This window comes from Humulus lupulus, chromosome 1 (genome assembly GCF_963169125.1).
Source record: "Humulus lupulus chromosome 1, drHumLupu1.1, whole genome shotgun sequence".
In the NCBI taxonomy this organism is placed as follows: Eukaryota; Viridiplantae; Streptophyta; class Magnoliopsida; order Rosales; family Cannabaceae; genus Humulus; species Humulus lupulus.
In genome coordinates, this window is record NC_084793.1 from 39,478,335 (window position 1) to 39,498,792 (window position 20,458).

The 20,458-nt window shown below is 36.7% G+C and overlaps 3 protein-coding genes across 3 annotated transcripts; 1 reads left to right on the forward strand and 2 right to left on the reverse strand.

The window, feature by feature from the left end:
- Positions 1 to 11,091: 11,091 nt before the first annotated feature.
- LOC133791549 (protein LIFEGUARD 2) lies at positions 11,092 to 12,959 on the forward strand. Its single transcript, XM_062229472.1, has 4 exons — positions 11,092 to 11,513; positions 11,625 to 11,738; positions 12,340 to 12,497; positions 12,595 to 12,959. The coding sequence occupies exons 1-4, from the start codon at positions 11,264 to 11,266 to the stop codon at positions 12,799 to 12,801; spliced, it is 729 nt and encodes a 242-aa protein (XP_062085456.1). The 5' UTR covers positions 11,092 to 11,263; the 3' UTR covers positions 12,802 to 12,959.
- Positions 12,960 to 13,228: 269 nt separating this feature from the next.
- Positions 13,229 to 16,232, reverse strand: LOC133791545 (VAN3-binding protein). The gene is made up of 7 exons (XM_062229469.1): positions 15,784 to 16,232; positions 15,395 to 15,517; positions 14,430 to 14,865; positions 14,112 to 14,342; positions 13,973 to 14,022; positions 13,840 to 13,897; positions 13,229 to 13,754 (listed from the first exon to the last, which is right to left on the reverse strand). The coding sequence occupies exons 1-7, from the start codon at positions 16,129 to 16,131 to the stop codon at positions 13,546 to 13,548; spliced, it is 1,455 nt and encodes a 484-aa protein (XP_062085453.1). The 5' UTR covers positions 16,132 to 16,232; the 3' UTR covers positions 13,229 to 13,545.
- A 2,601-nt stretch (positions 16,233 to 18,833) lies between these two features.
- LOC133791575 (uncharacterized) lies at positions 18,834 to 20,392 on the reverse strand. The gene is made up of 2 exons (XM_062229500.1): positions 19,980 to 20,392; positions 18,834 to 19,901 (listed from the first exon to the last, which is right to left on the reverse strand). The coding sequence occupies exons 1-2, from the start codon at positions 20,250 to 20,252 to the stop codon at positions 18,903 to 18,905; spliced, it is 1,272 nt and encodes a 423-aa protein (XP_062085484.1). The 5' UTR covers positions 20,253 to 20,392; the 3' UTR covers positions 18,834 to 18,902.
- Between the last annotated feature and the right edge of the window lie 66 nt (positions 20,393 to 20,458).

Below are 20,458 nucleotides of genomic sequence, written 5' to 3' on the forward strand. Positions count from 1 at the left end.
CCACTGTTCGGCCAAGACAGCTGACTGGTCTAGCAAAACACTTCTCTGGTCTAACATGACACTTCTCTGGTCTAATATGACACATCTCTGGTCTAGCAAAACATTTGACTGGTTGGCCAAACTCCTAACTGGTCAGTCAAAAATCTTTACCGATCGGACAGAAATTATATCAAGTCGGTCAGATCACTTTATCACAACTCCGAAGAGCCAATACATTTATTGACTATTAATGTGCCATTTACTGACCATGTATTGCCACTTGTCACTTCTGATTGCCACGTCATTGAACTAAAATTTTGGGGATAACACCAATGTTAAACCACTGATCAAATGATTCATGCTGAAGAGTGTGAGGAACATCCATCAAACCCGACGAGAATGCAAAAAGACCTTTAATTTCATCTTTTGGTCCATCTATACTACCAGAACCAAACTCAGTAGTATAGGGATTTTGCATGCAAGCATCTGGCTTAACAGGTATAACACTTCCAAATTGCATTGGTTTCTCTCCTGAAAAACATACCAATAAACTAATAAGTTATAAATAATAACTAAATAAGCATTAACTCAAATAAAATAAACAACAAAGAGAACCTTGGAAATATCATCCATTTTTTTCATTAATGATCTCCATAGCCGAAGCAGTAATGCTATCATCCATGCCTTGACCATCACCTAGCTTTCCAACAGCACCCACACCATCATCTCCTTTCATATCTCTACCATTTTCTTCGATGCAACATCTTCACCTCCCCCCCCCCCCCCCCCCCCCCCAAGGAGCATCCTTGAATAATTCAGGCTGAAACTCATGATATCAAAACTTGGACAATCATCATTAACATCCTAAAAAAACATTTGAAGTCTAAGTAATTAATATGCAATTTATATAACAAACCAAATAATATACTTTAATTTTATAAACTGAAAGGTACCTTATTGACTAAATTTGTGGTAACAATGACATCATTTCCACTACTCTTAATTGTTTCAACAATTGTTTCCTGTTTTGTATCCTAAAGAAACATTACAAAAGGATACTAATTACAGGGTACATATAAACAAATAATATACATATTCAATTATTTTCTAAAAAGAAACCTAACAGTCACATTTTCAACAACTATTGAATCTTCTTCTTTGGTATCCTAAATAAACATTACAAAAAGATACCATTTAGTTGCCAGGCATAAACATAATAAAACAGTTAATCATATTTTTTATTAAAAAAAAAAAGAAACCTAAAAATAACATTTTCAACACTAATGTTTACTTTCTCTAACAAACTTAAAATCTCCATAAATTTCTTTCTGCACCATATTATAATACTCAATCTAATGAACATAAAACCATAAATAAAGGAATATAAGTTTGAAAAGATACCAAAAAGTACATTTGAAGCTCCATTAGTTACCACATCCGCAACACCTAAAGAAGTTTCACTTTCCTTACCAACTCCAACACCACCTTTTAGCAGTATACAATTCTACAAAAAAAAAAATTAACAGTTAACAAAATCAAAACATAAAAAAACAATAACACAACTAATAAAAAAAACTTGAAAAACTCATATCATCACTCTCCTCATTGATATCCTGAATATCATTATTTGCATTCCCATAAACATTCTTCAAACCCTCAAATTTTATATCAAGATAGAACTTAGACCCTCATCAATATTCAAATCAATGTAAGATTTTTTTTTTTTTCAAAATATACAAACCTAGAATCAATATTCTTGTCCAAACTTTTCAAACTAGACTCCAACTTCCCTGCTTTCCTGAAATTCCCTTCACATAATCCTTAATCTCTTCTAAAACAGCATACCCACCAGTTATTTTCTTTTTTCCAATAGAAGGCTCTCCTTCATTATAAGCCTTCTTAACACCAACTGCTTCCTCAAAAACATCATCAGATGTAGGCAAAGTAGGAAACTCAAACTCAGACAGATCCATAGTTTCCTTCTCATCAACAGAAGGAATAACAGGAAATATTTTCAGCTGAAAAACATTGAAACAAAAAAACCAATTAGTCTCTAAAAAAATGAACAAAAAAATTAAATCAACCACAAAAAAATACCTTAGTTGATGAAAAAACTTTCTTCTCTAGATCATGGGAAGTTGGATTCCCAACACTAAACCATCTACAAATTCTGTAAACTGATTCAGAATCATACCTATAGTAAAGTACCTTCCTTAAAACTGAAAGTATTCATACAACCAATGCTGAAACGCAAAGGGAAAACCAGGAAATTTATAAGCTCTAGTACCATGTCCCTTCTCTTTTTCGTTATCTTTACCCTTTCCCTTACCACCAGAATCATTAGATTTCCTTTTCTTATTTTTCCCTCTCAAAGCAGTCCTCAAATTACGGATAGTAAGATCATAAACTAACTTAACCCAAGGAAAACACTCAAACTCACCAAGATCAACCATGTTAATTAACCCATCACTCACTTTTTTGCTAGGAAGCCTACTAAGCAAACACTCAGTAGCAAAGTACAAAACATACATTTTAACAGCAAAATTATCGCTTTTAAAATTACTGTGAAAAAATCTCTCTTCCACAGCACTATGAGTAATTGTTTGGTCACTAAAATATTTTTTCCACAAATGCATTCTCCTTCTTTGCAAACTTATTCACATTGTTATCCCCTTTACATCTTAAACCAGTAATAACAACAAATTCTCTCATACTAAATCTTACCTTATAACAACCAAATTTAAACCACATCTCATGCTCATTTTTTTGATAAATTTCCCTATATAAAGCACCATTAATCAACTGAGCCTGCATTGCAACTGGCTTCATTTCTAAAAAGTGACCAAAACAGGTACCACTAAAAAGCCTACGTTGTTCACTACTCAACTTAGACTTTATATAGGAAATGCACCCCAACTCTGAAGGGAAAAATGTAAGCTTACCCAATAGCCTATCTTTAGGTTTGAAATAAAATTATCATTCCTGAAATCAAAATACTATTTGGAAAACTTATACAAAATCTTATTTATTTTCATGTAGATCTTATATTAAACAAATTAATATAAGAAAACCTAGAACATGGTTCTAAAATTGAATTCAAACATAAATAATGTTAAGAACACTTACTTTATACGCAGTGGAATGAAGAGTCATTCCTTCAGTTTCTCTAACCCTTGTATCCTTTCTGTCGCAGGGTATCACCAAGAAATTGAACCGATCTTCAATTTTCTTCACAACTTTCCAAAGTATCCTTAGAATCACCTAGACTAGAGTGGGCAATTCTCAACACATGAGATAGATACAGAGAGAAGAATAGAAAAGAATATTGAGGCTTAGAAAATGACTTATGCTGTATAGAAAATCTAAAACCTAGAGCATCAAGAATAGATCTTCTGATTTTCTATCAGATAGTCTTTCTGTCATCTGTTTTCACCTCTCACTTAGCATTCCTTTTATAGGTTTAATTAGGTTACTTATTTAATTAAAAAATCAATAAAATAATAGCCAATTATCAGCCCTATGTCGAAATTCCCATGGCCCATAGGCCCGTGAAATTTCTCTTTTAATTATAAGCCAGTTGGACTTAAAATCAAGACCTGTATTATTTTCTATTGATTAATTATTTAAATCATTTATCAAATTAATTGTTTATAATTTGAACCTTGATTTAAACTTATTTATTAATTTAGACACCAATTTATCTTAATTAATAAAGCTGCCCTAATTTCTCCTTTCTTCTCTAAATTACATAACTCTGTGAAACTATCCAAAATTGACATGGTCAACTTTGATAATTCTAATTTATAATTAAATCAATTTATTGAGACTATCTAGATGATTTTATCCAAGATACAGTGGGGACCATGGGCCTATGAAATCAAGCTCCAATAATTATCATAAATTTAACAAATAAATTTACTAACTTATTAATTCCTCGTGACTCCACTAAAGACTCATAATTGCACCCTTGAATTCATAGAAAAATCTAAAATAAATATAGATACATTATTAATTATCCATTGTTACAACCATAATTGTCACTCGATCCTCTATAGACGGTCTACAATGAGATGGGACTAAAATATCATTTTACCCCTCATTGTATTTTATCGTTAAAACATTTAGTTCCTTGTATATGATATTTCAGTAAACTAATATTAATTACTGAAATGAGATCTCTATCATTTAGTACCTTGAACCAAACTAAAAGGAAACCATCATTTCACTTCTTCATCAGAAGCTATAGATGCTCATATCTATGATTAACACTCCCACTCAATTATACTACCGAGTTCTCAAGATGTAAGTATGGGTTAGTCTGTAGGGTAAGCTGGTAATGAACAAGTCAAAGAACTCAAATAATACAATCAGTTAGAATACTAACCACTCAGAATTGAGATTGAATTGACATATGATCAACTGTATGATATAACTAGAATAAATAATAACAGTATGTTTACTTATCTTATCTACTGTCAATATCGGTCCAGTCCGATGTAACAAATACATCTGATCTTATCTACTTTGCTAATGTTCTGGAAAAAACATAACACTACAATGTGTAAGTAGATCATATCGTAGATTGCCAAGTCAGTGTAAATCATGTGCACTGACTAATCTTAGGACTAACTTATTTTGAACATATAATCATATTTATATTCCACTGTGATTACGTCACTATAAATATGATTATCTATATGCTCGGGATTTAATAGAAGTTTATATCAAACAAATAATCATGAAAATAAAATATGGGAGCAAAGTGATTGACCAAGTCAAAAATTGATTTCTATTCTTTTATTGATAATAAAAATGAGATTACAAAGAAATTGGGTTTTAATTAGGGCATAAAACCCCAACAAATACACCAATAAAATCATAGAAGCTAAAAAAGCACATAAAAAGCAAAAACATAAAAAGGGACCCTACAAATAGAAACATACACATATATACCATAAAAGTATCCCAAAACAACTAAAAAACAGGAGACAAAACTGAAACAACACCCATAACAGCCATACACAGAAAAAACCGTAAACAACTATCACATAAACACTAAAAAAGGAGACTAAAATCGAAGCAAAAACCCAAAATACACACTAAAAAAAACACAACCTACATTGAAAACCAAAATCACACCGATTATAACTCATAAATCATAACAATATAAACACTACCTAAACCGTAAACATCAAACCATAAAAACATATAACGTTAAAAATTTGGGATCCAAACCCACAAAATCACTAAAAAGAATATACCAAAACTGAAACAAAAATCACTCTCCCAAAGCCAAACCCACAACATCACTAAAAAAATACCAGACCCAAAAAAAAACCCTCTCCGAACCAAACCCACAACATCACCAAATAAAAATACCAAAACCGAAACAAAAACCCCTCTCTGAGCCAAACCCACAACATCACCAAAAAAATATATACAAAAACCAAAACAAAAACCCCTCTTCGAGCAAAACCCGCAACATCACCAAAAAAAAATACCAAAACCGAAACAAAAAGCTCTCTCAAACCAACAACATTACTCAAAAAAGATACTAAAACAGAAACAAAAACCCCCTTATGAAAAAAAAAACAAAAATACATAACTCAAAAATGAATTACCTTTATTTTCTTAGGAGCTTCATCCTCTAGTTCTTCACTGTCATAATCGACCTCATCTACACATTGCTTCAACTTCTTCGCTTCACAACCTTGATCGGACAACTTATCCTTCAATTTCCTCTTCACAAACTTCCTTTTACTAGAACCCTCTGTTAAGAAAATGAATACTATATTTAGATATTCCTATATTAAGAGTTATTAATATAGCTTTACTGAAATAAGGAAAGGCTTATATTAATTAGTATATATAGGACGACTAAAAAAAAATGTGTGGTTTATATGGTTTAGAAAAACCTATAAATTAGTTTTATGTATTCATTCTCAACATCCCAAAACAAAAAGAAGAAAAGCTTAGAGAGAGAAAAGCTTTTGAGAGAATTTTTGTGAGAAAAAATTCTTGGGTATAATTGGGGTGTGGGTTGTGAGAAGTGTTGTAAACACTTTGTGTATTTTTGTTTCTCAATTTTAGTAAAAGAATTGCAGCAGATTTAGACATTTTTTTGCGTGTGTGTTATTTCCGCTATTATTTTTATTCTCACTAATCTGATTCATAAGAAAATTCGTGTAATTTTTCCCAACAACTGGTATCAGAGCTTTGGTTAGAAATTCTATCAGAAAGTCAGATTTGAGTGGGAGCAATGGCTGCAGATGAAGGAAAGGTGAAACTCGAGAAGTTCGATGGTGCAGATTTTGGATTTTGGAAGATGCAAATCGAAGACTACCTATACCAGAAAAAGCTTTATCAACCTCTCTCTGAAAATAAGCCAGACGGTATGAAAGATGAAGATTGGAATCTTCTTGATAGACAAGCCCTCGGAGTTATTCGATTGACGTTGTCTCACAATGTTGCTTTCAATATAGCAAAGGAAAAGACCACGGCGGGTCTTATGGCAGCACTCTCTAATATGTATGAGAAGCCATTAGCCTAAAAAAAAGTTCATTTGATGAGGCGATTATTCAATTTGCGGATGACGGAAGGCTCATTGGTAGCTCATCATCTAAATGAACTCAACACCGTCAACCTCTTCAATATTACATATAGAGTCAAGAGGGAGAAATTCAACTAGAGGGAATGGCCATGGAATATCGAACTATCGAGGCAAATCCAGAGAAAGGAGGTCCAAATCTAGGAATCCCAATAATTCCCAGAGCTTGAAGACCATCAAGTGTTGGAATTGGGGTAAGATTGGACACTACAAAAATCAGTGCAAGAGTGCACCGAAAAGCCAAGATGGGAAGGCAGAAGAAAATGTTACTTTTACCTCAGAGGGTGATGATGCGTTGATATGCTCTCTAGAGAGCAAGGAAGAATCTTGGGTGTTAGACTCTGGAGCATCATTCCACGCTACTTCAGAGAAAGAATTCTTTGAGAGGTATGTCTCTGGAAACCTTGGAAAGGTATACCTTGGTGATGACCAACCTTGTGATATTGTTGGTAAAGGTGTAGTGAAGATTAAGTTAAATGGGTCTATTTGGGAGCTGAAGGATGTCAGACATATTCCCGACCTTAGAAAAATTTTTATCGCAGTAGGGCAGTTGGCTAGTGAAGGCTACACTACAAACTTCCAAGGTGATAATTGGAAGATTTCAAAGGGTGCAATGACGGTTGCTCATGGCAAGAAGAGCGGCACACTTTACATGACAGCAGGTGGGTGCTATTCAATTTCAGTTGCAATAGGGAATGAAAATTCCCACCAGAGACTTGGCCACATGAGTGAGAAAGGGATGAAACTCATGCATTCGAAGGGAAAACTCCCAGGTCTACGATCAGTTGAGATAGACATGTGCGAAGAATGCATACTTGGAAAGCAGAAGAGGGTAAGCTTTCAGACAAGTAGTAGAACCCCAAAGAAGGAAAGATTAGAGCTTGTTCACTCTGATGTTTGGGGACCAACGACTACATCATCCATTGGTGGGAAACACTACTTTGTGACTTTTATCGATGATCATTCTCAAAAGGTATGGGTTTACTTTCTAAAGCATAAGTCCGAAGTGTTTAAGGCTTTCAAGAGATGGAAAGCTATGGTTGAAAATGAGACAGGTCTGAAGATTAAAAAGTTCAGAGCTGACAATGGTGGTGAATATGAAGACAACATATTCAAGAAGTTTTGTTATGAGCACGGAATCAGAATGGAGAGAACCGTGCCAGGCACACCTCAACATAATGGTGTAGCTGAGCGTATGAACCGAACATTGACAGAAAGAGCGAGAAGCATGCGTATACAGTCAGGTTTACCAAAGCAGTTCTGGGCAGAAGCAGTCAACACAGCAACTTACTTGATTAATCGAGGCCCATCAAGCCCACTAGAGCACAGAATACCAGAGGAGGTATGGAGTGGAAAAGAGATAAACCTATCACATCTAAAAGTTTTCGATTGTGTAGCTTATGTGCATATTAGTGATCAAGGTAGGAATAAGCTTGATCCTAAATCTAAGAAATGCACTTTCATTGGCTATGGCGGGGATGAGTTTGGCTACTGTATTTGGGATGATGAAAACAAAAAGTTCATTCGTAGTAGAGATGTGATTTTCAACGAAAGAGTGATGTACAAGGACAGACACAAAATTGACGCTATTGACTCAGAGCATAGTGGGCCAATATTTGTAGATGGAGATTATGACCCAGAGAGTTCTGTGACAGAGTCGATTGAGACAAGTCCTCAGGGAGAGAAACTTGCTGGACAAAGCGGTACACAACAGTCTGGCACAACGCTACCTTCTACTCTAGGTCCTGTATTGAGAAGGTCTTCTCGGCCTCATGTGCCTAACAGAAGATATATGAACTATTTGTTATTGACTGATGAAGGAGAGCCTGAATGCTATGATGAAGCATGTCAGACTTGTGATGCAAGCAAGTGGGAGCTTGCCATGAAAGACGAGATGCAGTCTTTGATTTCCAACTAGACATGGGAACTAGCTGAGTTACCCATGGGTAAGAAGGCACTTCACAACAAATGGGTTTACCGGGTGAAGAAAGAACATGATGGCTCTAAGAGATATAAAGCCCGATTAGTAGTCAAAGGATTTCAGCAGAAGGAAGGAGTTGACTATACTGAGATTTTTGCTCCTGTTGTGAAGCTCAATACTATTAGATCAGTGTTGAGTATTGTTGCCATTAAAAATCTTCATCCTGAACAGTTAGACGTGAAGACTGCATTTCTTCACGGAGACTTGGATGAGGAGATATACATGCATCAACCAGAAGGTTTTTCAGAGAATGGGAAGAAGAATATGGTATGCAAACTTAAGAAGAGTTTGTATGACCTAAAACAAGCCCCAAGGCAGTGGTACAAAAAGTTTGACAGTTTTATGCACAAGGAAGGCTTCCAGAAGTGCAACGCTGACCACTGCTGCTATTTCAAAAGATATAGAACTAGCTATATCATTTTGCTACTTTATGTTGATGACATGTTAGTAGCAGGTTCAGATATGGATGATATCAAAAAGTTGAAGCAACAATTGTCAAAGGAGTTTGACATGAAGGACTTGGGTCCAGCAAAGAAGATTCTTGGAATGCAAATCACAAGAGATAAGCATAGAGGTATTTTGCAGTTATCTCAGTCAGAGTACATCAAACGTATTTTGCAGAGATTCAACATGGGCGATGCCAAGCCAGTTAGTACACCCTTGGCAAGTCATTTTCGCCTATTCAAGGGTCAGTCCCCTAAGACGGAGGAAGGTCGAGATTTCATGGCTAAGATTCCTTATGCCTTAGCTATTGGGAGTTTGATGTATGCGATGGTTTGTACAAGACCAGATATTGGACATGCAGTGGGAGTTGTTAGTAGGTTTATGTCAAATCCAGGAAAAGCTCACTGGGAAGCAGTGAAGTGGATTTTGAGGTATCTACAAGGCACCACAGATAAGTGTTTGTACTTTGGAAAAGGTGAATTAAAAGTACCAGGCTATGTAGATGCAGACTTCGAAGGTGAAGTCGATCACCGGAAAAGCACCACGGGTTATATATTCACTGTTGGAAATACAGCTGTTAGTTGGATGTCTCAAATGCTAAAGATTGTAGCTTTATCCACTACAGAGGCTGAGTATGTAGCAGTGACTGAAGTCAGTAAAGAGATTATATGGCTTCAAGTTTTGTTAACTGAGCTAGGATTCAAGCAAGAGAATAATGTTTTGCATAGTGATAGTCAGAGTGCGATCCACCTGGCAAAGAATTCAGCATTTCATTCTAGAACCAAGCATATTGGACTTCGTTATCATTTCATCAGATCTTTATTGGAAGATGAAGTGTTAATACTGGAGAAGATCCAAGGAAGTAAGAATCCAGCAGATATGTTGACAAAGACAGTGACGATTGAGAAACTGAAGTTGTGTTCAACTTTAGCTGGCCTGCAAGAGTAATAAGAACGAAAAGTTCTACTGCATAGAGTAAAGTGTGAAGACAGAATCTGTCTTCAAGTGGGAGATTGTTAAGAAAATGAATACTATATTTAGATATTCCTATATTAAGAGTTATTAATATAGCTTTATTAAAATAAGGAAAGACTTATATTAATTAGTATATATAGGACGACTAAAAAAAAATGTGTGGTTTATATGGTTTAGAAAAACCTATAAATTAGTTTTATGTATGCATTCTCAAACATCCCAAAACAAAAAGAAGAAAAGCTTAGAGAGAGAAGCTTTTGAGAGAAAAAATTCTTGGGTATAATTGGGGTGTGGGTTGTGAGAAGTGTTGTAAACACTTTGTGTATTTTTGTTTCTCAATTTCAGTAAAAGAATTGCAGCAGATTTAGACATTTTTTTGCGTGTGTGTTATTTCCGCTATTATTTTTATTCTCACTAATCTAATTCATAAGAAAATTCGCGTAATTTTTCCCAACACCCTCAACCTTAATATCATCTTCCTCCGATACACTTTGAGAAGACTCAGACATATCTTTCTTTTTATTTCTTTTCATAAGGAGAAGGAGTTAATGATGATTAGGTTATGGCCATTTCATATTTTAAAGAATGGAACCTAAAGAATATACAATAGCCACTCCCTATTTTTAAGCTGCGAAGACGATAACACTACTCGAAATCAAAAATGTATATGGTTTAATGGTGATGTTGTAAGCAAAATGATGAAGACTCATATAATGGACGTGACCCCTGTTAGAAGAAATATGAGGCAATGTGATCATAGAACACGCGCTAGGACGTGGTCATGTGGGTGACTTAGGCTTAAACGTGATCACGTTATATTATATATAGAATCTGGTAAAAACCTAAATTAAAAAACCAACAGCATTTTTGTAAATATTTTGTAAAAAACGTTGCCAATTGTAAAAATTTTCTTTATTAAATGCCATTGGACAAGAGCATAACTCATTAGAATTATTTAAGGAAAAAAAATAAAATAAAATAACGTAAGACACGTCTAGAAGTTTGTCGATTTGTGAGAGTCCAACTCAGACTCAACCGCCTCAATTTCCCCACGTGTGGCGATTCATCCCGAAGTCTCTCCTATCATCCAAAAAAACAGCCCCAACTCCACTTCATATTAATCCCCTTCTCGACTCCTCAACTCGTAACGAACTCCTTGAAAAAAGACTTATTCTCCTCTTTTCCCTTACTTTCCCGCAAAGAATCCCGACAACCAAACGCTACTCAACTCCCTTGGTCATTGTAGTATTCTCATTCTTGCTTCTCTAACAACAACTATGTGGGCTCAGCCGTACGGGAAGACTGATGTAGAGGCCGGGAGTAGGCCTCTTTACCCGATGATGCTGGAGAGCCCTGAACTCCGGTGGTCCTTTATTCGCAAGATTTATTCCATTATTGCCATCCAATTGCTTGCCACCATCGCCGTCGCCGCCACCGTTGTCTCCGTTCATCCGATTGCCCACTTCTTTGTCAGTAGCGGGGCTGGCTTAGCTCTTTATATCGTCCTTTTAATCACTCCCTTCATCGGTATCAATGCAATTAATTAACTTTAGTAATTCTTTTAAAATATATATATATATCTATAGATTTTTGTTATGCGTTGATTGAATTTTGATTTGGATGTTTCTGTGTTTACAGTTTTGTGCCCTTTGTATTATTACTACCAGAAGCATCCGGTGAATTATCTTCTACTTGGGATTTTCACTATTTCTCTTGCATTCTCGGTTGGTTTGACTTGCGCTTTTACCAGTGGTAAGATATTTTCTTTTTGCCCTTTTTTCTTCAATAAAATTAACTAATCTTTGTTTTTCAAATATTGGTACTTTCTTATTTCTACTCAAAGATAGCCATGTTGAAGATAAAATATAGGAGATATGAGTTGATACTTACAATATATCGAAGGGGGCCTACATTTAAATTCACTTAATTTTTTGTAACTTTGCGTTGACACTTTTGTAAATCATTACATTGGTATTGGTGGTTGTTTTGATTGTTGGTCAGGCTTTAGTTCTTGAATAAGACCCCCTTTTGATGTTGAATGTAACTAGGTTAGCTAAGGCTAATTACAATGCTCTATTGGAATCTTACGGTTTGTGTGAAGAACCAAAATTTGATTATTCACCTTCTTATAGATCATGACTGAATAAGTTGGCTGTTTTTTTTTCCCTTTCTGAGACATTACGGGTGAAGGAAATATGGAAAGTATATTTGTTCCTTCTCCACTTAAATATGATATCTAAACACACGCAAGGGAACGAATCCTTTGAGAATTTCTCAATTTGTCTTTTGTCTATTCTTTTTCTAGTTTTTATCATCTGACCCAATGAATTGTGGCATTTTCAATTTGAGACAGGCAAGGTAATTTTGGAGTCTGTGATTCTAACCGCTGTTGTAGTAGTTAGTCTCACTCTCTACACATTTTGGGCTGCAAAGAGAGGTCATGACTTCAACTTCCTTGGACCCTTTTTGTTTGGAGCCGTGATGGTTCTTATGGTGTTTGCTTTTATTCAGGTATGTTAAGCTCCAAACTCATTTTCTTGTTTAAGCTCAAATTTTTGGCATATGGGTTTCTAACTATAGGGTTTTGTTGGTCTTAAACTCTTTATAGATTCTCTTTCCGCTGGGTAAGATCTCAGTGATGATATATGGGTGCCTGGCATCAATCATATTCTGTGGATACATCATATACGACACAGACAACTTGATCAAGCGCTATACATATGATGAATACATTTGGGCTGCGGTTTCCTTGTACTTGGATATTATTAACCTCTTCCTCGCACTGTTGACTGTTTTCAGAGCTGCAGATAGCTGAGCAGACAAATCCTTTTGCTCTTTTTTCCTGTTATCCCTTGGTTGGGTACAAACGAATTCTTCTCGACATTGTTTTTATTTTCCATTAAGAATATTATATTGAAGCAAACTGTACTTGTTTCGTAGATTCGTAATGGTATATACCCGAATTAAGTTTTCTTTCTCTTGTAAGTAAATGCATAGAAACAAGATTTAATTTTGTTGAATTATCCATAGGTCACAGTCACTTGATGAAAAGTTCCTTATTTGCGGGTTTGGGTTTCTTTTGGGATCAATGCTTGCCTAAAGTCATAGTTGATTGCAAACGAAGAAAGGTAATCTTTTTGGGCGAGTACCGAAGTACCCTCTGAGAATATTATTCGTGTATCAAACGTGTTCCTAGCTTCGGACATTTTAGTGCTCATATCAGTCTGAGCAAAGTTTCAAAGTAAAATGAATATGGCATTCCTTATATAAATTAAGAAATTCAAGTGAAATGATGAGCAAACAGTACAATTTATATTCAACTAAACGAAGCTTAATCCTCAATCTAACCCTGACTCACTTTTCAACCAATTCCCGTAGTATATAGCTCTAGTAAGCCCTGCATTATCTTCTTACATCATTTGACCATTTGACGTCCTATTTACATAGAGGCAGTAATGGAATTGAACGAAGTCAACAATTAGAACATGGAACTAGTCCCGACTCTTATCTATCTAGAGATCAAATCCTGGTTGTTGTAATGCAAATAGGGACTGTTGGTTCAACGATTATTCTTTCTCTCGGCAACAATGGAAAGCAGCTTCGAGACCCCTTGAGTCCAGAGTTCATAGTCGCTCTGAGTCTTGCACTCAAACTCCACAAGCCCACGTGCCTCGGTTTTCAATCCAAAGTAACGACGCTGTTCCGCGCCATCGAATAAGTGTCGTCCTGGCCAAGCCGGCATGTCCTTACAAACTTCCAACACAACATCTACAAAGATTTCCAAGACAATAAAGTCATAAAAATTGTTCACAACCTTAGACGAGCTTCAATAACTACCCGTTTAACAACTTACTCTTTTTCTTCTTGGTGAATGTCCCACCTACGTGTTTGCTTTTCATTTTCAGCATCACCTACAAAAAGGGATTTAATAACAGAACAATATGGTTTTTTGCTCTATTAGATAAGTAAAAATGAAAGTCACTTACTTGCCCAGTTCGATGAATGTAAACAGAGACTATTTTCCAGTGAAGATCACCTGCAATAAATACCAGTTTGCATTAGAGATATCATTCGTGTTTGGTTTGAATGATTTCAAGAGACTTTAAACACAAATCATTAGGTTACCTTTACGTGTTCGTTTGAGTAGCTCAGTCCCCCTAGCCAGAAGATCCTGGTTACAAACGATGGGCAAATTGTCTGGAGGGCATATCTCTCCGCTGATGTTAGCATTAAGTTGATCCATATTGGTTTTACCACAAACACCGAGTGCCATTCCCTTCTCTACTGGTATCACTGCCGCAATATTCCACACTTCTTTCATGGCCCTCGCCTTCAGTGTCGCGGCACCACGTAAAGCTAGCACATAAAAACTCGAAAAATTTATGGCTTGAACCGTAAAAGAAAACAAATAATAGAATGCGAAAGAGTGTTGAAATCTGGTACCTGTGGCTGCTGCAGCTGTGAGAGTTAGGATATCATCATAAGAGCGGACATTAACAGCAGAGCTGACCACCGAAGCGAGGTGCTCATGGTCAGCTCCAAGAGACTCTGCAGCCTCAGCACATTGTGCGGCTATTAACGTGGCTGCGGACGCCATGGCTGTGTCTGTTTTGGCTGCTTGCTCATTCTTTCTTGAGGAAGATGAAGCTGCAGTAGCAGCCGCAATGGCGGCCACGGCAGCAGCCACCCCGGCGACCGAGATTGCGGCGTGGATCTGCGCGTTTTGGGCTCTGCTTTCCTCTTTCTTCTTTTCTTTCCTGTCCTTGAGCCACCTCCCCACAGTCTTGGCTCCGCCTGTGGTGGGGGCATTATTGACATTGCCGGCGCTGGCTCGTCCACCATTGAACAGGTGTTGTATGCTGTTGTTGGAACGGAAAAACTGCATAGCACAGTAAATCATCAGAACTAGTACTATCAAATAATGGGAGTAAGCTCTATAAAGTAGTAAACTAGTGATGTTTCAGTGGCCTAGAACCTGGCCTAATTCAATCCACAATTTCTGCTCTTCTTATTTTTTTTAAAATGAATTAACGTAGTCAACATTAGTGGATGAATGACATCTTTCTTAGGCAAGCATTCATTGTATCAAATGAAATGAAATGACAAGACTGGCCTGACTACGGGGCTAATAAAGTCAAAATTAACTGGAATCCATATTTTAATGTTGCAGTGGATTTTGTATTGGAAGGAAAGAAGAGCCATATTTTGTTTTTTGTGCCAAAGAATACTATGCAGTACAAATAAAAACTATTGAGTAAGAAAAATAGGGGAGCAGAGAGAGACAAACTAGACCTGAGACGCTGGCTTACTTTGTTTCCTTTGGATGATAAAGTGCGGTGCTTATTATATTTCTTTATATTAAAATGAGAATTTGAAAAAAATAATAAAGAAAAAGAATAGAAGAAGACCTTAACGACGTCGTCATATTCTTCTGATGGAGATACTGGGGGGCTGTCTGTCTCTGTCAGAGAACCTCCATTCAAGGGTCCACTGCTGTGGGAGAGTCTACCCGATGTTAATGGTGATACTTCCTGTTAAAAAAAAACACACAAAATGCATTTCAGGCCAAAATCAAACGTGCCCACAAAACCAAGATAACAAACTTAGAATTATCTCAAACTTTTCTGTATGGTTTTGAGGAAAGAACAAGAAAAAGAAAATAGGGAGTAAAAGAATTCTAATCCAAAGCTTGAACTTTTCTTTCTCATAACACATACAAGGACTGGATTTTATCAAACATGAAACCTATTTGAATGAAGGTATATTCATATATATATTATACAAAAAAGAAAGAAACCTCTCTCATAGACTGGGACATTATACGGTCGAGGACGAGTTGGGAAGTAGCAGAGGTTGCAAAAGAAAACTGGTGTCCGGCCAACATGGGGAGCTCCTCGGACTCTTCTATGACATCTTCAGATATAGAAGTATTAGTACAAGAAGAGGAGCTATTGGCAGACTTGGACGCCATACAAGAAGGGTTACTGTTATTATTGTTGTTAGGTGTCAGCAAAGCTTTCGAGACTTGGAGAGCTGAGGCACTCCATGACCTCGAAAGAAACTCCATTGGAACTCTTGGACTCTCCGGCAGGTGGGTATTGTACTCCGGCCGGCGAAGGCATTTTAGAGGTAAATTCTCTTCCATGGAAGTAGTGCTGCAGTGAGAGTGAGACTGTGAAAAGGTGGTGGAATGGAATTGGTTTGTTGATATTTATATATGTGAAGAGAGATGAAGATATTGGCTCTTTTAACTATACATAATATGGTAAGGACTAAGGACTGGTCAACTGTTAATAAAGGGGTCTCTCTCTCTCTCTCTTTGGAGTAGTGGCATGTGGGGGTATGTACTACTTTTGCTATGGCAAGAAGAAAAGCCACTTGTGAGTTGTGACCACAAAGAGCTTTTATATTAGCTTTCATTAAAAACTCTTAGAGTTGTGACTAATTAGCTCTCTTTTGGCTGTCTTATGACAGATTTTTATGTCTTAATGTTAGTGATTTGTACAAAAGAAGACTCAAAGATGCTTTTGTTATTTCCCCCGCCGAAGGTGGGGCTATATGGGTATGGCCTATCTAATCTAGTATTCGGATCATGTGAATTTGTGACTAATCTCTCTGTTCAAAAAGAGCTTTAAGCTAAGATTATATGAAGTAATTAACAACTTTTTTTTGTCATTTTTTTTTAATTGGATTTTGCACAACACTCTTATCGATTTCTCTTTTGCTGTCTTTTCTTTTTCACTTTTCAGCAAACTATTGTATCAACTGAGGTCAACAAGGACTGCCTCAATTGCAACGCAACAATGTTGGTGTCACGTTTCAAATCAGCCTGAAAATCTCAGGCCATGGGCAATGTGCTTTCACATTGTCAATCGTCACAAGCTAGAGGTATGTTTCGTGCAACTCTCAATTCAGATGGAAATCTTATCATAGGGCTAAAGCTTGGAAAGGCTATATATGCATTTTACCTCAACATACTCCCCTTGGAGGACCAATAAAACTTGCTTTAACGAAGTTGTAAATTACTATTTTTGGGTACATAATAATGAGAGATTATGATTATCCATATTATTAAAGTTACTCTACTCTTATGTCTTAAAGCTTATGAATCCAAATTTTTTGGATTTTTGAAGTTTTCCTTCTAATTCAGCAAGAATCTCTGGCTCAGTTTTCAAGAGGGGTCCCCAAATACAGAGAAAAGCACATTAAGAAGTCCTTGGTGGTGGCCTAAGTGATTGTGTTCCTAATGGGCCTGAGGTCTTGGCAAGGTCCAGAGCCGACAAGTTTAGAAATCCAGACAAATTCAGCTGAAAGCATTTTTTAATTTTTTTTCTTTACTGTTTTGGGACAACAAAGCTGCGCTCCAGAGAGAGACTTGTGCTAAAATGCGCGTGCCTGCACACGTCATCATCTAATCCCTCAGGTCTTTCGTCCTATGAACAAATGTTTTTTTCAAAAATTCAGAGCAAAGGGATCAAAGCTGATACAATAAGAGAGACAGTCTTGTTCTTTTTCGATTTTAAGGCATTTGTTTTATAGCTCATGATTATGGACCACAGAGACAACCTTTATTCCTTTTGCCACATTTTCCCAATGATCATTACCACCTTTCATTTTCCATAACAGTTCTAATTATGTACTTTCTTACTTCGTGGTTATTCAAACCCTTGCTATTTTCTTTTTTTAAGTGTGAATATGTGATTATATGAAGCATACATTAGCAAGAAGGATATTCATTTGTAATTGAACATCAAAAGGTTATCAATATGGCAGTAGAGGCAAGTTGTACGCTTTGCATGAAGAATGCATAAATGTGATTTATGAGCACATAATAATAGTTTATGCATAATGGCATAAAACAGTAAAAGTCAGAACCATGCCCTCAGCCCTGTGGGGTAATGCATAGTATGTAATGCATAGAATGACAATTTCCTTTCTTTTGTTCCTTCCATTAAGATAAAAAGATTCTTCCTGCCTTTGTCTTTCCAAAATTTCAAAACTAAAGGGAAAGTGTTTGCTTACATCAACATCAAATGATACAAAGCAGGATTCTCCAACTTAATGATGATGATTACTTTGCACAACAATCCACTAACTTGATTGGATTATCTTTTCGAAAAAGGACTTTGCTCATTAATCTTTTTTGGGGGTTTCTAGTATCACATTCACAACAGTATTGATCCTCGTTCCCACTGTATATTGTGAATTTTTGCGGCAATCTAAACCTGTAAGCTTAAGGTAAAGTTAATGATGACCTCTAATAGTTCTGATGCTTATATCACAGATCTGAAAAGCATTAGATAAAACTAGAAAAAGAGAGAGAGAAATATCTTAGTTGCATTAGTAAAATATATCAGAACTCGGTAAACAGCTTTTGACTACAACTAAACGTTTTTTCCAGACAGAAATTTAAAATACAAAATAGATGATTTCCAACACAAATCAAGATCAATGTGATTTATTACCCAATATTGTGAATCCCATGAGGCAGGCAGAAATTGATTTATGTCCTCTTATATATAACATGATTAATATTCCAAGGACCAGATGAATGACTAGATTAGCAGTATAGCATCTGCACATGACACTGAACCAGATAGTACAGCTACTAAAGTTTCTACTTTATTTATTTACTAGACTAGGCTACTAAACCTTCCTAACCAATCAGCCAAAATTGAATAAAGATTACTTACTCCACACTTGGAATCCAAGAAATTAAAAAACTCTTTCCAAAAATTTTGGTGGGTCCTTTCCTGTTGTAAAATAGTAGTTTTTTCTCTGTATGAAGATGCACCCAGACAAATAGGAAGCAACTAAACATACAAATAATAATTAAAGAGAAGGCCAATCAATCTAATGAAGATTTTTCCATTATTTTCCCTTGTAATAGCAATTTTCATAGCACAAAAGTCTGTTTTATCTATTAGATTGCAAACCACTGCCACCATAATACTGCCTGGTGGTTTCACGGGAAAACTCAGCAAAAGTCATACCGTTCTTTAACCGAGACGATAATGGTGGTACTACCTTCTCGATTTCTTCAATTCTCTCACCGATGCCTTCTTCTTCCTCGGAAGACAACGGGTTCAGACATTGGTCCTCTAAACCCAAGCACTTCATAGGGTCACCCGAAATGCACAGAACTTTTTCCCATGCTGGCTGCAGGAACACCACAAAGGTTTCTCTGCTCAAATTTTCCAACTTCCCAGGTCTTGAAACAGAATGAAGAGCCGCCCGAAGCTTGCCTTTTGAAAGTACCTCAGCTGATTCCCCAACCTGAATGATAAAACTTTCAGGAGAGGAATTCGCCATGAAAATGCCTTTCTTGTTGGGATCATGTATTTGCAAGCATGTATGGCCGTTGGGGTAACCACATTCTTTATAACGATACTCCATGAATTGATCTTCTTCTTCAATTGCTTGCAAGAGAAAAAGTGGTGCCGTCAGAATAGTAAATATCCCATAATCATAGTGCCATTGCTGCCATAAATCTGAACCAGAGCATGCCTTTGAAGCTTCCTGCTCGACATGGGCTTGCTCTATCTTCTTCTGTTCTCGTTTCGAATTCTCACCCTTTTTCTTTGCATTTAGTTTCAGAAGAAGCCGCGCATCTAGCTTCGAATGATAGTGGATAAGACGTCCTTTGGACGCACGCGACTCCAATAAACTCTGCTCCAATTCTCGGCCTCCAATGGCGGAATCGCAGACTCGAGCGAGTCGGAGCCCGAGCTCCATCATGCAAAACCCTAGCTCCTTCAAATTACCTCCCAGGTTCTCAAACTCCTTTGCCCTATCACTAAACACTAAATCTCCTCTCGAACTCGAATTCTGCTCGCCGTACCTCAATTGCATCGCAAAAGATGACACATTTCTCCCCGGATTCTTCAACGGGACGTCACTCCCCAATTGGTTCTCCTAAACCCAATAAATAAATAAATACGATCATAATCGAAAATCGATTGTAGCGTCTAGAACCCAATTACCTTTACTCACCTTGAGAATGCGAATGCGACGGTCTGAATCGAGAAGAGCGAGATTACGAGCGAGTGGAAGGTCCCGGCGGAGAACCGAGGAATTGGGAACGCCGGAAACTGATAACAGGCCTGGGCCCATGGGCCCTAGGGTTTCCATTATGTGTCGTTTCACTAAATCTAGTCTCTGAAGCTCCGCCGGAGACGAAGACGATGATTGAACACAATCTGAGGATAGGAGTAGGAGATCCGAGTAAGGGAGTTCGAAAAGCTCTAAGATTTCAGCTTTGTCCATGTTCGCCGACTGTTGTTAGGCCGGGAAGTGTTTAAAATCAGTATAATTTTTTTTCAAAGAAAACAAATGGCGCCATTTTGTTATATTTAATAATAATATATGGGTTATCAGTACGAGGCCTATAAGAATTTCAAATTGGTTTTGCTTTTAAATTATAAAATATGCAAATTATTGCTAAGGCTCATGATATTGACTATTATCTAATA